At 41.1% G+C, this 17103-nt stretch overlaps 1 protein-coding gene across 3 annotated transcripts in view; it reads left to right on the forward strand.

The window, feature by feature from the left end:
• MCEE (methylmalonyl-CoA epimerase) overlaps positions 1 to 11760 on the forward strand; it is a 20926-nt gene extending 9166 nt beyond the window's left edge. Inside the window, exons 3-4 of one of the 3 annotated variants that reach the window (XM_017522003.2) lie at positions 7372 to 7412; positions 11434 to 11502. In XM_017522003.2, coding sequence (XP_017377492.1) covers positions 7372 to 7412; positions 11434 to 11446 — 54 coding nt within the window. In that variant the 3' untranslated portion in view covers positions 11447 to 11502. Of the gene's footprint in view, positions 1 to 7371; positions 7413 to 11433 lie in introns of all 3 variants that reach the window. The other 2 variants (XM_017522004.2, XM_017522002.2) reach the window with 2 other exon arrangements.
• The last annotated feature ends 5343 nt before the right edge of the window (positions 11761 to 17103 follow it).

Here is a 17103-nt window from a genome sequence, read left to right on the forward strand (position 1 = left end):
TACCATTGGACCAGCCTGCCATCCCTTCTTTTAAAATGTTAAACCACCTATCAGAGAATTGGCTTTTCCCTCTGTAATTATCACAGGGATACTTTTTGTCCTTTTCCACCAGGATCTTATAAAACCTCTAACTTAGCAGCATATCTGTGCGTGTGCTCCATAGATTTTCATTGACTCAATAAAGACTTGACGAAATGTCCCTTTCTCATACGTGGATTACTATCTCACTAGTTAAATCAGCATTTTTCTGTCAAGGTTGAGTTGGTTTCCATTTTCTCTTGTGAGGTATACCCATATTTCTTGTGTGACTTTGCCTTTCACTAGAGGAAGTTTAGAGGGCATCTTGTTCTATCTCTTCTCTTGCCTATGTATGAACTGAGTCACCCACTGTTTTCTGGCACACCTTGTGTTTGTGCTCTAACCTGCTGCCTGCTGCAGCGAGAGGGGGTCTCTTTCCCTGCTTTCTGCATGCCTCTGCTTAAGGAGACAGAGCTGGCCATGCTTTCTCTAGAGAACTTACCCAGACAGCACAGTGTGTCATAGTGAAGACTTTAAGGGCCACTGGAAATATTTACTTACTCAAATTTGTATTGAGTATGTAAAAATATTTAAATGCTTCAATGCTGGTTGGTAAACAGCTGCTTCTCTCTAACCCTTAAGTGACATTCCTTTTCCAGAAGGACCCTTTTCTGGGACCTTTCAGACATCCTTCTCCCTCTACAATTTTTCCTTCAGAGAGAGGGTCTCACTCTGTCACCCAGGCTGGAATGCAGGCACGATCATAACTCACTGTAGTCTGGAACTCCTGAACTCAAGCGACCCTCCTACCTCAGCCTCCTGAGCAGTTAGGACTATAGGCAGCACACCGTCATGGCTGGATAATGTTTTCTCTTTTTTTAAAGAGAAAAGGTCTTGCTATATTGCCCAGGCTGGTCTCAAACTCTTGGCTCAAGCAGTTCTTCTACCTCAGCCTTCCAAAGCACCAGGATTATAGGCATGAACCACCATGCTCAGCTGCACAGTTCTATCTGATTAGTATCTTTGTCTGTGTTTTCCTGGTTGTTAAGTATTTTTGGTATTACTCTGTCCTTCACTGTACAATGTGCTGGGGACATGTGGCTGAACCAGTGGAAAGTCCCTGTCTACCCAGAGCTTGCCTGCTTGCTTCATTTATTCACACATGCTCTGCATTTTTCAGAGAGGATTAAAGGTAACTGACTAAAACACAGCCTACAAGGGCCGGGCGCGGTGGCTCACGCCTGTAATCCCAGCACTTTGGGAGGCCGAGGCGGGTGGATCACGAGGTCAAGAGATCGAGACCATCCTGGTCAACAAGGTGAAACCCCGTCTCTACTAAAAATACAAAAAATTAGCTGGGCATGGTGGCGTGTGCCTGTAATCCCAGCTACTCAGGAGGCTGAGGCAGGAGAATTGCGTGAACCCAGGAGGCGGAGGTTGTGGTGAGCCGAGATCGCGCCATTGCACTCCAGCCTGGGTAACAAGAGTGAAACTCCGTCTCAAAAAAAAAAACAAAAAAACACAGCCTACAAAATACAAAACGATAAACAGAAGTAATCGTGCCAGTTGAAACAAAGAGGAAATATAAGGGAAGATTAACATATCTTACTAGTTTGGCCAAATACAGTCACACACCCATAACAATGTTTCAGTCAGTGATGAGTTCACATGTCCCATACGATTATAACACTGTATTTTTACTGCACCTTTTCTATGTTGAAATGTGTTTAGACATCGCTGTGTTGTACTTGCCTGCAGTATTCAGTAACATGCTCTACGGGTTTGTAGCCAAAGAGCAATAGGCTGTACCTTATAGCCTAGGTGTGTAGTAGGCTGTATCATCTAGGTGTGGTGATGTTCACACAACAGTGAAATTGCCTAGTGATATATTTCTCAGGACTTATACCCATCCAGTGACACATGACTATATTTCTTTCAGTATAAACAGTATTGAAGGCCATGCTCGGTGGCTCATGCCTGTAATCCCAGCACTTTAGGAGGCTGATGCAGGTGGATCATGAGGTCAGGAGTTCAAGACAAGCCTGGCCAATACGGTGAAACCCCATCTCTACTAAAGATGTAAAAAATTAGCCGGGCGTGTTGGCAGACACTTTTAATCCCAGCTGCTCGGGAAGCTGAGGCAGGAGAATCACTTGAACCTAGGAGGTGGAGGTTGCAGTGAGCCGAGATTGCACCATTGCACTCCAGCCTGAGCGACAGAGCAAGTTTCAATGAAAACAAAAAATAATATTGAGTACCTATGTTTCCTTCCTGTTCCTTCCCTTCCTGAAGACTTTAGGTAGGACAGAGCAAAATCGTCATTTATGTTGATGGGAAGAACCAGACTGGCCCAGAGCACTGTGTTGGGACCCTGGCGGGGTGGGGAGGGCATCCATGAGTGAGAGCTGCCTGCCATGGGGAAGCCAGAGACTGAGTGCCTATGCGTGGGAAGTTCCAGTGCAAGGTGTCTGAGTCTGAGCAGGGTTTGACGGCTTGTGCCCACAGGGGCAGCTTGGCTTGGAGTGTCAGAGTGAGGAGGACATCAGCATGGGAGGCCAGCTTAGGACTAAATGCTTATGTCCTCTCAAAATTCGTATGTCAAAATCATAACCCCCAAAGTGATGGTGTTAGGAGGTGGGGCCTTAGGGTGATGACTCCTGAGGCCCCATTCAGGAGCAATATGCCTATTCCTCATGAATGAAATTAATGTCCTTATAAAAGAGACCCCAGAGACACCCCTTGCTGCTTCCACTGTGTGAGGACAGTGAGAAGGTGCTGTCTGTGAACCACGAAGTCCCCACCAGATGTTGAATCTGCCAGCACTTTGATCTTGGACTTTCTAGTCTCTCAAACTGGTTGTTTCTGAGCCACCTAGTTTAGGTATTTTGTTATAGCAGCCCAAATGGACTGAGACACAGCTCAGGGCAGGGAGCTGGAGCCCAAGCATGTTGAGAAGGGCATCCACCTGAAGGGTGGGAGCAGGGGCATCAACAACGTGGGGAGGGCACACCCAGCATGGAGGGTCAGGCTGGTTCTGTAGAGGGCAGGGGTACCAACAATGTGGGGAGGGCACACCCAGCATGGAGGGTCAGGCTGGTCCTGTAGGGGGCAGGGGTACCGACAATGTGGGGAGGGCACACCCAGCATGGAGGGTCAGGGCTGGTCCTGTGGGGAGTACATCGTTGCAGGGGAAAGTGGTGACTAATGTGGGGAGTTGAAGCCCAGGTGGGATAAGCTGGGTGTCCTTGCAGTGGGTGTCCTGGTATGGGATCAGGGCCTAAGAAGGGTGAGGCAGATGTTCACACAGGGTAGGGGGCAGCTATGGGGAGTCGGGGCCAAACAGGGTGAGGAGGATATGTCCCCTGGGATGCTTTCAGGCAGGATATTGAGGCCCACAAAAGGCAAAGAGGACTGCAGCACAGGGAGTAGCTCAGCTCACATGGGGTAATAAGCCTCTGTGCAGGGCTGGTATGGCCTGGTATTATGAGTGGGAGCTCAGATGGGTTGAGGAGGGCAGCCCCACGGCTGCAGCACATGGAGGGTGATGAGTGCAGTGCTGAGGCTGAGGGAGGGGGCGCAGAACCGGAGGGACTGGTGACAGAGAAGGGGCTGGTCAGATGAGTAGGTAGTAAGGATCACGGGGGCCTGGCTTCCCAGTGGCAGACAAGGATGTTGGATTTGATTTCAAGGTAAGCTGAAACCTTGAACAGACCAATAACAAGGGCTGAAGTTGAGGGAGCAATTGATAGCCTACGAACCAAAAAAAGCCCAGGTCCAGATGGGTTCACAGCCAAATTCTACCAGACATACAAAGAGGAGCTGGTACCACTCCTTCTGAAACTATTCCAAACAATCCAAAAAGAGGGAATCGTTCCCAAATCATTTTGAGACCAACATCATCCTGATACCAAAACCTGGCAGAGACTCAACAAGAAAAAAAAACTTCAGGCCAATATCCTTTATGAACATAGATGCAAAAATCTTCAATAAAATACTGGCAAACTGATTGCAACAGCACATCAAAAAGCTTATCCATCATGATAAAGTGGGCTTCATCCCAGGGATGCAAGGCTGGTTCAACATATGTAAATCTATAAACGTAATTCACCACCTAAACAGAACCAAAGACAAAAACCACATGATCATCTCAATAGATGCAGAGAAGGCCTTCGACAAAATTCAACAGCCCTTTATGCTAACAACTCTCAATAAACTAGGTATTGACGGAATGTATTTCAAAATAATAAAAGCTATTTTTGACAAACCAACAGCCAATATCATACTGAATGAGCAAAAACTGAAAGCATTCCCTTTGAAATCTGGCACTAGACAAGGATGCCCTCTCTCACCACTCCTATTCAATATAGTATTGGAAGTTCTAGCAAGAGCAATCAGGCAAGAAAAAGCAATAAAGTGTATTCAATTAGGAAAGGAGGAAGTCAAGTTGTCTCTATTTGCAGACGACGTGATTGTATATTTAAAAGACCCCATCATCTCAGCCCCAAATCTCCTGAAACTAATAAGCAACTTTAGCAAAGTCTCAGGATACAAAATCAATGTGCAGAAACCACATTCCTGTACACCAATAACAGACTTAAAGAGAGCCAAATCAAGAACAAACTGCCATTCACAATTGCTACAAAGAGAATAAAAGAGAATAAAACAAACTGCCATTCACAATTGCTACAAAAGAGAATAAAAAAAATAGGAATACAACTAACAATGTAAAGAACCTCTTCAAGGAAAACTACAAACCACTGCTCAAGGAAATAAGAGAGGACATAAACAAATGAGAAAACATTCCATGCTTATGGTTAGGAAAAATCAATATTGTGAAAATGGCCATAATGCCCAAAGTAATTTATAGATTCAATGTTATCCACATCAGGGTACCTATGACCCTCTTCACAGAACTGGATAAAACCACCTTACACTTCATATGGAGTCTGGGCGCAGTGGCTCACGCCTGTAATCCCAGCACTTTGGGAGGCCAAGGCAGGCAGATCACGAAGTCAAGATACCAAGACCATCCTGGCCAACACGGTGAAACCCTGTCTCTACTAAAAATACAAAAAAATTAGCCAGGCGTGGTGGCACGCACCCGTGGTCCCAGCTACTCGGGAGAGTGAGGTGGAAGAATCGTTTGAACCCAGGAGGCAGAGGTTGCAGTGAGCCAAGATTGCGCCACTGCACTCCAGCCTGGTGACAGAGCAAGACTCCATCTCAAAAAACAACAACAACAACAACAACAACAAAAATATGGAACCAAAAGGGAGCCAGCATAGCCTAGACAATACTAAGCAAAAAGAACAAAGTTGGAGGCATCACGCTACCTGACTTCAAACTATGCTACAAGGCTACAGTAATCAAAACAGCATGGTACTGGTACCAAAACAGAGATATAGACCAATGGAACAGAACAGAGGCCGCGGAGGCAATGCCACACATCTACAACCATCTGATCTTTGACAAACCTGACAAAAACAAGCAATGGGGAAAGGATTCCCTGTTTAATAAATGGTGTTGGGAAAACTGGCTAACCATGTGCAGAAAGCAGAAACTGGACCCCTTCCTGACACCTTACACTAAAATTAACTCCAGATGGATTAAAGCCTTAAACATAAGACCTAACACCATAAAAATCCTAGAAGAAAACCTAGGCAAAACCATTCAGAACATAGGCATAAGCAAGGACTTCATGACTGAAAAACCAAAAGCATTGGCAACAAAAGCCAAAATAGACAAATGGGATCTAATTAAACTCCAGAGCTTCTGCACAGCAAAAGAAACAATCTTTAGAGTGAACAGGCAGTCAACACAATGGGAAAGAATTTTTGCAATCTACCCATCAGACAAAGGGCTGATATCCAGAATCTACGAAGAACTAAAACATTTACAAGAAACAAACAAATAAACCCATTCAAACTGGGCAAAGGACATGAATAGACACTTTTCAAAAGAAGACATTTATGAGGCGAACAAACATGAAAATATGCTCATCATCACTGGTCATTAGAGAAATGCAAATCAAAACCACATTGAGATACCATCTCACGCCAGTTAGAATGGTGATCATTAAAAAATCTGGAGACAACAGATGCTGGAGAGGATGTGGAGAAACAGGAACGCTTTTACACTGTTGGTGGGAGTGTAAATTAGTTCAGCCATTGTGGAAGGCAGTGTGGCGATTCCTCAAGGACCTAGAAATAGAAATTCCATTTGACCCAGCAATCCCATTACTGGGTATATATCCAAAGGATTATAAATCGTTGTACTATAAGGACACGTGCACACATATGTCCATTGCAGCACTATTTACAATAGCAAAGACCTGTAACCAACCCAAAGGCCCATCAATGATAGACTGGACAAGGAAAATGTGGCACATATACACCATGGAATACTATGCAGCCATAAAAAATGATGAGTTTGTGTCCTTTGTAGGGACATGGATGAATCTGGAAACCATCATTCTCAGCAAACTGACACAAGAACAGAAAATCAAACACCACATGTTCTCACTCATAGGCGGGTGTTGAACAATGAGAACACATGGACACAGGGAGGGGATCATCACACACTGGGGTCTGTTCTAGGGGACTAGGGGAGGGACAGCAGGGGGTAGGGAGTTGGGGAGGGATAACATGGAGAGAAATGCCAGATATAGGTGATGGGGATGGAGGCAGTAAACCACATTGCAATGTATGTACCTGTACAACAGTCCTGCCTGTTCTGTATATGTACCCCAGAACCTAAAGTGCAATAAAGTATATATTTTTAAAAAAAGAAAAATCATATCACAAACTCCTGTACTCTCACCACCCATGTTCAACAGTTTTCAAGATCTTGCTACACGTCATCTTTTTCTTTTTTCCTTATTATATTGTTTTAAATTAACAACATGTCATTTTACCCTTATTTGGTTTAGATCTCTAAGAAATAGGAAAATAACCACAGTGACATTATCATCTTTATTTTCTCGCACTTCAGTCAAAATTAAAGGTAAATCTTTTGGCACCATCTATACACAGCTCATAAATTAAAATTCACAGATTGATTTACAAATATCTTTTTATAGTTGATTTCTTCTAATCAGGATAAAAACAAGATCCACTCATTATAAATGGTGGTTAATCTCTTCAGGCTCTTTTAAAAAATTATTAACATCATAATATTTTGATACATTTATCACAATTAGTGAACCAATACTGATTTATTGTTATTAGCTAAAGTCTGTACTTAATTCTGATTTTTTTAGTTTTACCCAATGTCCTTTTTCTATTCCAGGATCCCATCTAGGATTTTTCGTCACATTTATTATTATTTTTTAATTTACTTTTATTTTATTTGCAGTTCCAGGATACATGTGTAGGACATGCAGGTTTGTTACTTAGGTAAATGTATGCCATGGTGGTTTCCTGCACCAGTCAGCGCATCACCTAGATAGCTATTTATGCTGATGTTGTCCCTTGCATGCATTAGCTATTTATGCTGATGCTCTCCCTTCCCCCACTCCCCCACCCTTAGCACATTACATTTAGCCATCATACCTGCTGAGGCTTCTCTTGCATGTGGCAGTTTCTTAGACTTTCTTTGGTTTTTGTTTTATTTCTTAACCTTTTTCTACAGTCTCCTTCCCTTGTTTCTGATGACCTTGACACTTTTGAGGATTACTGGTCAGTTATTTTGTAAACTGTCCCTCAGTTGAGATTTGTGTGATATTTTTCTTCTTATTGGACTCATGTTATTGATTCTGGGGAGAAAGCCCATGGAGGTAAAGTGCCATTCTCATCACATCATATCAAGGATTCATACTATCAACATGACTTACTTCTGTTCATATTAACCTTGATTCCCCCAGGTGAGGAGGAAGTGTCAGGTTTCTCCACTGGAAAACTTTTTTTCTCCTCCATACTATCCCCCTTTGGAAGGAAGTCATTATTCAAGTCCCACACTTAAGGAATGGGGAGTTTTATCAGTATGGACTTGTGGATATTTATTTTATAACTTGCATTACAATCTAATATTACTTTTTTTCCCCTCAGATTGTTGCAGCTTTGGCTGTTAGGAGCTCTTTCAGTTGATCCTTGTGTCCCTTTAACATACCCCATCATTTTTGGTTTTGTGTTTTGTTTTTGTTTTTGAAAGACTTCCTTTCTTTTTCTGGCACTGTAAGGTGCTCCAAATGCATCTTCTATATTCTTTGCCCTAGCCATTGACGTAGCCATTTCTTCTAGGAGCCCTGGTTCCTACTACTGGAGAATGGTATTAAAAGCCAAGATCTGAGTTCTAGGTGTGGTTATTGCTACTGGGGGATATCATTGGTTCTTGGCCTACTAAGCCAACACAGCAGGGAGATATATGTGTGTATACTGTGTATATACACCTATCTATACCCATTTCTATATATAACTATGTTATAGAATTTATGAGAAGTCATAACTCCTGAGTGCATAGTGATGTCTCTGGCTCTAATCCATTACCACATAGACCACACTAGCCTTTTATCTTCTCATTCCAACAATGAGAAACTTACCTCCCACCATCAGCCATTCATCTCCTTCATTGTTCAATTTTGGTATGACGTATGGCAGTTGTATTCATCTTCTAGGGCTGCTATAATAAATGATCATAAACATAGTGGCTTAAAACAGAAATTATTCTTTTCACAGTTCTAGAAACTAGAATTCCAAAATCAAGAGGTAAAAAATATGGAAGAAAAAGAAAGCAGAGCATAAAAAAGATGTAGGACATGGCCTAAAGTTCCAGTAGATTATAATTGGTATCCCAGAAAAGAAAGAGAGAAAATAGAACAGAAGCAATAATTGAAAAAATAGTTGACAAGGACACTACCAATCTGATGTAAAACATCAATCTATGGATTCAAGAAACTCAGCAACCCCAAGTAGGGCAAACAAAACCACACCAGGCCAGGTGTGGTGGCTCACGCCTTTAATCACAGCACTGTGGGAGGCCAAGGCAGGCAGATCACTTGAGGTCAAGACCAGGAGTTCAAGGCCAGCCTGGCCAACATGGTGAAGCTCAGTCTTTACTAAAAATGCAAAAATTAGCCTGGCATGGTAGCTCGTGCCTGTAATCCCACCTATCAGGAGGCTGAGGCAGGAGAATTGCTTGAACCCAGGAGGCAGAGGTTGCAGTGAGCCAAGATCGTGCCATTGCACTCCAGCCTCGACAGAGCGAGACTCTGTCTCAAAAAAATAAATATATATATTAGCTGGGCTCAGTGGCAGGCACCTGTAATCCCAGCTACTCGGGAGGCTAAGGCAGGAGAATTGCTTGAACTCAGGTGGCAGTGGTTACAGTTAGCCAAGATCACAGCTCTGTACTCCAGCCTGGGCAACAGTGAGACTCCATCTCAAAAAAATATACATGTATATGAAAGAAAACCACACCTAAGCACACCATAGTCAAACTGAAAATCAAAGATGAAGAGAAAAATCTTAAAAGCAATAAAAGTAAAAAAGATAAATTATAGAATGACATGTAATGACATTTTTTAGTTGCTGACAGGCAAAACCTGCCAATTAAAAATTCTGATTCTAGCCACGATGGTGTAAAAGAGATCAGTTTATCCTCCTGCCTGAAGCAAACAAGCAACCTAGACAAAATACATGAAATAATGGATTTCTGGGCATTAGACATCAGTCAGCACAGGAACTGATTTCTGAGAGAGGGTAAACAAACAAGATGAGCCCTACAATTACCCAGTTTACTGGCTGTAGAGAGTTTCCAGACTGCAGCGTAGGAAGGGGGAATCCATGCGGAACTTCGCGGTCTCCCTGAGTTGAGGAGATAGGAGTTGGAAGTCTGAGGAGGCCATGATGCTTTCACAGCTCTCTCCTGGAAAGAAGAGCTGCACACAGAATGAACTCCAAAGATCTGCAGTACCTTTCATGTCTTCATCTGAGCGTCGAGTATTGCACGCATGTTAGGAAACTACCTTAGGCTGGAAGTAGAACCCCTTGAAAGGATGAGAGGGAATAATCCACACACAGAGAGGGTAGTTTTTTCTTACTAGTCATAGTAATTTCTGTAACATTGGGTAGAGTACTCAGAAGGGCCTTGGCTTTGTAGTGAGGAAAATTAGTGCTAAATTAAAAGCTGCTCCAATCCCACCTAACACAGTAGAAAAAAAGCTTAATAATATTGATACGAATTTTAAAATAAGATAGAATTGACAGTGTCTGACAGTGAGGACCATTTTCCTCACTAAGGATGATCAGTCCTGCCACAAGCTTCTTGTGCATGTTCTACTGTGAAAAAGATGAGAATTAACCGGCTACAGTGCAAATTGTTATAAAATGAGCTGTGTTCAGAATCTAGGCATGCATGACTTTGATATAGCTATGAGGTTTAAAAAAGAAATATCAGGAATACAAGTAGAATATGTGCCATATGAGGAAATCATTATGGTAACATTCAGTATCCTCATCAGTTGTTTGACCGGTTTTGGAGTTCAGTATATAATCCTTGGCTCTTTGGAAATAAAATTGTGTAAATAGTCATATTTATTAGATCTGTGTGATAGGTTCATGGGTGTTTTACTACTCTGTGCTTCTGTGTTTTTTAAAATTAGTGATTTTAATTAAACTCTAGTGATTTATGACTGCCTAGGAATATGGCCATTCATATCGTACCTTTTCACCCATTTACTAGGTTCCCAGTCTAAGTGGGTGACTTTCCAAGATACAGGCAGATAATTTCTCCATCAAGTATAGAGAGACACATCTGCTCCTTTCCTAGAGTGTAAATAAGTATGAAGAAAATAGAAATACCTTAGAAAAGGTTACAAAAATACTAAAGTTTGAATTTTTTTTTTGGATGGGGAATAACATTTTGATGGCAATTTAATATTGATTTCCATGTGTATCTTGATAACGTCAAAGGTAATAACCAAACGGTGGCAGGGCAGGTTTTGGGCATCAGGGAAACACTCATATTTGCTAAGTATCTACTAATGTCATCAATTGTACTGAGAGCTTTTTATCTGTTAGCTCATTTACTTTGCAGTCAATTTACTCTGTAGACCTCATTTTCCTGTTATAGATGAGGAACCCAAGGTTCTCAGGAAAAAGAAGTTCTTTAATCTCACTAATAGTACTGCCAGGATAAACTATTATAAAGTATAACATACATGATTTAGATTATAAGAAGAAACATTTACTAATGGTGAAAATTCTAAGCATTGTGGTTGCTTACCTAGAAAAATTTAGTAACTTCTTTTACTATTCTGGAAATTTTAAGCTTATTTTTTGTGGTGGTTTAAGAATGGCCCTGCCCACAGGCAGAGGAGATAGACTGTATGAGCTCTCAAAGTTTTTTCTAAGTCTTCTGATACTGTAATTTGGTGTTTTTATGATCTCAAATGCATTCAATTTATTTCTTTTTCTTAAGGTGGATAACATAAATGCAGCTGTGATGGATTTGAAAAAAAAGAAGATCCGTAGTCTAAGTGAAGAGGTTAAAATAGGAGCACATGGAAAACCAGTGATTTTTCTCCATCCTAAAGACTGTGGTGGAGTCCTTGTGGAACTGGAGCAAGCTTGAGTTATATTTGTAAGAAACAAAATTAATCGACCTGAAAAAGCCTTATCAAATACTATTGAAATGTACTATGACAAATATAAATTTCTTAATTTGAATTTGAAGAAAACCTTAATTACAAATTACTTAGGGAATATTATTAAAATCATATAGAAATAAATTATTCCTTTTTTACAATGGGGTAATTGAATGTAATGTGTTAGCTGTGTACAAGGGTATGTGTGTGATATCAGATAGATAGACAAAAGAGTGAGGGAGTTATGAAAGAATATGACCATTTTGTGGCTAAATATTTGGGGCAAAACTTTTTTTTTTTTTTGAGACGAAGTCTTGCTTTTGTCACCCAAGCTGGAATGCAATGGTGCAATCTTGGCTCACTGCAACCTCCGCCTCCCAGGTTCAAGTGATTCTCCTGCATCGGCCTCCCAAGTAGTGGGGATTACAGGCATGTGCCACCACGTCCAGCTAATTTTTGTATTTTTAGTAGGACAGGGTTTCACCATGTTGGCCAGGTTGGTCTTGAACTCCTGACCTCAGGCTGTCTGCCCACCTCAGCCTCCCAAAGTGCTGGGATTACAGGCATAAGGCACCATGCCTGGCAGGGCAAAACTTTCTAAGAATGTTTTGGAATACGTTTTTATTTATTTTATTTTATTTATTTATTTATTTTGTAGAGACGGGGTTTCACCATATTGGTCAGGCTGGTCCCGAACTCCTGACCTTAGGTGATCCACCTGCCTCGGCCTCCCAAAGTGCTGGGATTACAAGAGTGAGCCAACACGCCCAGCCTGGAATACGTTTTTAGAGCCAACTGTTTAAGATTAGGAAATTTTGATCTCAGAATTTTTGCTCTTCAAAAATAACTCATGGTCACAGGTTTCTCAGGGTCAAGGTGTTTTGGGTGCTAGTGCTAAATGTATAGGAAGTTTTGTGGAAAACTTGGTGTATAGTGGGTGCATAGATGGCTGAATTACTTTTTTAATCAGTAGTAATTTGTAGAGTTAGGTATCACTTAGATGCTAGAACACCACAGCAGGTCCTAGGGAAATACACAAAACAAATAGAAATTCACTGCCAAGATGCTTATGGTTCAGTTGGGGAGAGTACTTCCTGAAATAAATGTAAGCACTTACAAAACAACATCTGAATTAGTTAAAAAGGAAAAGAAAGAATAGATCTCAGAGGATGAGCTTACAGGCCTATCAGGCTTTTGGTCAGACTCAAACACATCAGAAACAAGTTTCAGATGAATTTCAAGGATCACAGATGGATAAATTGAATGCATAGTGGATGGAAAAGTGGCTAACAAGTTCATGGTTGAATGGATGTTGAGTAAATGAGTAGATATGCAGATACTGAGCTTGTTATGAAAGACAAGTTAATATCCAATTATACTTGTCAAAAGTTAAAGTAAAAATTACAACATTGATGTGGTTCTTCATGTATGTAGAGGAAGTATTTTAGCCTATTATATCACGGGGTTGGGGCAGTAAAAGGGACTTAAATGGTGGTTAAAGATCCACATTCCACTTCAGATGGTAGCTGTTGATACTAGTAGACTGCAGTAAGCTTCATGTGCATATTGCAGTCTTCAACCACTGAAAAACTATGAAGAGATACAGTCACAAATGTAGATAAATCAAAATGCACCACTAAAGAATTCCCAAATAACCCACTTGAACACAGGTAAGAGGAGAAACAGGAAAAAAAAAACAATCAATTGACTGATCTATAACCTCATATATCAGTAATTACATTGAATGTAAGTGGTCTAAACACATCAAGATTGTGAGAGTGAATTTAAAAACCTGACCCAACCAAATGCTATCTACAGGAAACTCAAAATATTGGGGAATTAACTGATTTAATTTATTAGTAAATCTCAATATCAGTAAACTAAGAGTAAAAGGATAGAAAAAGATAAACCTTGCAAAACACTAATTCAGAGAAAGCTGGAGTGGATGAATTACTATCAGACAAGGTAGACTTTAGGAAAAAAGAAAATTGCCAGGGACAAAGAGATATATTACATAATGATGAAGGGGTCAGATCACAAAAAAGACAACAGATGTGCATGCATCAAATAACACAACTGTAAAGTATATGATCTAAGAATGGGCAGAACTAAAAGGAATAAATAGACAAGTTTACAGTTACAGTGGGAGACTTCAACACCCCTTGTTTAGTAATGGATAAACCAAGTAGACAAAAAGCAAGTGTGTAGGAGAAGGGAGAACTGAACAGTACCATCAGCCAATACATAATACACATTTTTTGAGCATTTATGAGACATTCACCAAGATAGACCTTATCTTGGGTTATGAAACAAACTCTAACACATTTAATATAAGTGAAACAATATAAAATATGCTCTGTGACCATAAATGAATCAAACTAGAAGTCAATAACGTAACAGAAAAATCTCCCCAAACTTGTACATTGTTAAAGAGGAAGTCTCAAAAAGTAAAATACATCTTGAGCTGAATGAACTTGGAAATACATCATAATTTTTAATAAATTTATTGCTTTAATCCATGAATCGATAATAAAATTTTGCTTTCATAAGAAAAATGAAATGTGATCACAAGAAATGCAAAATAGTATGTTTAGTAGATGCTGGTGTTAGCCCTCATCCAATATTTCTTCTTTAACAGAATTCTGACTTGGTTAGATTCCCATCCTTATCCTCTCCCACACAAGTAAAATTTTCAGGTAAAGCCCCAAGGTTAGACTGAAATTCCATCACCCTTGCCAGTGATGGGTTCAGTGATATGGTTCATAACTACATATGGTTATGTAATTCATGTGTGGACTAAAAGCATGAAGAAAGGTTTTTTAGAGACTTCTGGAAATGTTCTTTCCCACATCTAGGTAAGAACTATGAGAAGTCAGCCTCTCTCCCGCCAGAGTTGAACAAGGAAAACAGGTAATTTGGTTGCTACCAGCAACTATCTAACAACTACGAAACAAACAAAAACGCAGAAACCGTAGGATAATGGTGATCCTGGTTGTTAGAGACAGAAAAAAAAAAAAAACAAAACTGTTTTCAATGACTTTTTTTTAAAAAAATTAGTTTATTGGCTGGGATTGGTGGCTCACTCCTATAATCCCAGCACTTTGGGAGGCCATGGCAAGTGGATTGCTTGAGCCCAGGAGTTCAATACTGGTTTGGGCAATATGGCTAAACCTTGTCTCTACAAAAAAATAAAGAAAAATTAGCTGGGCATGGTGGTCTGCACTTGTAGTGTCAGCTACTTAGGAGGCTGAGGTGGGAGGATCACTTGAGCCTGGGAGGTCAAGGTTGCAGTGAGCTGTGATTGTGCCACTGCACTCCAGCCTAGGTGACAGAGTAAGACCCTTTCTCAAAAACAAAAAAATAATTTATTGAATAACAAGTTGAATTTATCAGTGAACCTTCTAAAATTAAGAAAGTTTCCACTAATACAATTTTTTTGTACATCAAAATGAATCATTTTAATGAATGAAAAACATTAAATCTACAGAAAAAGAAAATATGCATTTGACGTCGTTTAAGGTGGCTCTTACATCAACTCCTTACTTGGAAAACTGGTATTTAAATGTCTAGAATTAAGCCTTTCTCCTGTCTTCCCAGCATCGATGATTTTGAAGAATTTTTTATTTTATTACATGTAACATTGCTTTAGCTAAGTAAGTATATCTTCTCGGTTCCAAGTTTCCTATAAAGCCTGCTCTGCAGTCCCTCCTGCTTAGGACTCCCTGTGGTTGGGTGAAACAGGGCTCTTTCCCTTGCTCCAGATGAGAGACCAAAGCTGTTTTGGAAGTGGGTGGCACTGGGGCCTGGCTGTTGAGGACACAGTTGTCATCGTCTGACCTCTTCTATTCCTTTCTTGGGTAAAGATAAAAGTCTCAGGTGTGTGGGTTCCTGGTGGCCTCTGCAGCTTTTCAGCAAGCAGAGACGGTGGTCACTACTTGTTGGTCCTCACAAATCCTAATACAAATTTTTAAAGATAACAATGATCCAGAATGCTTACATAATTTTTAAAAGCTTTTAATGTTCAAATAATATGAATTATTTGAACATTAAAAACAAAATAATAGGCTGGACTTGGTGGCTCACACCTGTAATCCCAGCACTTTGGGAGGCTTAGGCGGGTGGATCACCTGAGGTCAGGAGTTTGAGCCCAACCTGGCTAACACGGTGAAACCCCGACTCTACTAAAAATACAAAAAATTAGCCCAGTGTGGTGGCAGGCACCAGTAATCCCAGCTATATGGGCTAATTTCCTTATTTCTTAAAGTCGGTTTGAGTTGAGGTTTTGGTAACTTGAAACTGAAAGCATCCCAATAATATAGTGAATATAGTATAATTCACTATAAAAATGAGACAAAAATCCTCACAACTACATGAAGAAGCTCTAATTAGTATCAAATACAGAACAAAAGATCCAATACTCATGGCTAACTCAACAGTGTACCATTGAGAAGAAAACATTACTGAACTCTTGGAGTTTATTCAAATAGGTTTTAAAATATATAATTTAGCTGGGTGTGGTGGCACGTGCCTGTAATCCCAGCTACTGGGGAGGCCGAGGCAGGAGAATCGCTTGAACCTGGAAGGTGGAGGTTACAGTGAGCCAAGATTGTGCCACTGCACTCCAGCCTGGGCGACAAAGCCAGACTTCGTCTCAAAAAGTATATAAATAGGCAGGGTGCAGTGGTTTACGCCTGTAATCTCAGTACTTTGGGAGGCCAAGATGGACGGATCACGAGGTCAAGATGTAATATCCGAGCGAGTTAGAAGGAAACACCACGCTCTGAGTTCAAATTGAGTCCTTTATTCAGACAGGTGACGGAGTGTCAGCTAACGCTCAAAATCTCTCGGCCCCAAGGAAGGAGCTTGATTTCCCTTTATAACTTGATTCAGGTAGTGGAGGGGGCAGCCTAGCTGAAGTGGAATTTTACAGAAGCGGGACATGCAAGTTAGTAGGAGGAGGCTGGTAACCAGGGGGCAGGAGGTTCCCAGGATTGCTGGTTGCTAAGGGTATTTCCATACAGTCACTAAGTGGGGTAGCAGGGGGAACTTTCCATGCAATCAATCACCAAGGAAGGTATTCACAACAGCAGGTAGACTTGCCAAGCAGGATGCAGTTACAATAGTTACAGGTACTGTGAACAGTGTGAACCTCTCAACAGTTCAAAGCTTTCAGTGCAGCCTGATCCAGTAATGCACCTGAGAGGGCCTAGGCAGGGAGGGAGAAGCTAGAGAAAGCTTGTCAGGTTTGCAACTAACATGGAGTCAGTGAGGCTAACCCAGGTTAGGTTATTACAAAGAGTTCGAGACCATCCTGGCCAACATGGTGAAACCCCGTCTCTACTAAAAATACAAAAATTAGCTGGGTATGCTGATGCGTGCCTGTAGTGCCAGCTACTTGGGAGGCTGAGGCAGGAGAATCACTTGAACCCAGGAGGTGGAGGTTGCAGTGAGCTGAGATCACACCACTGCACTCCAGCCTGGCAACAGAGCGAGACTCCATCTCA

This window comes from Cebus imitator, unplaced genomic scaffold, assembly GCF_001604975.1.
Source record: "Cebus imitator isolate Cc_AM_T3 unplaced genomic scaffold, Cebus_imitator-1.0 Scaffold23, whole genome shotgun sequence".
Lineage (NCBI taxonomy): Eukaryota > Metazoa > Chordata > Mammalia > Primates > Cebidae > Cebus > Cebus imitator.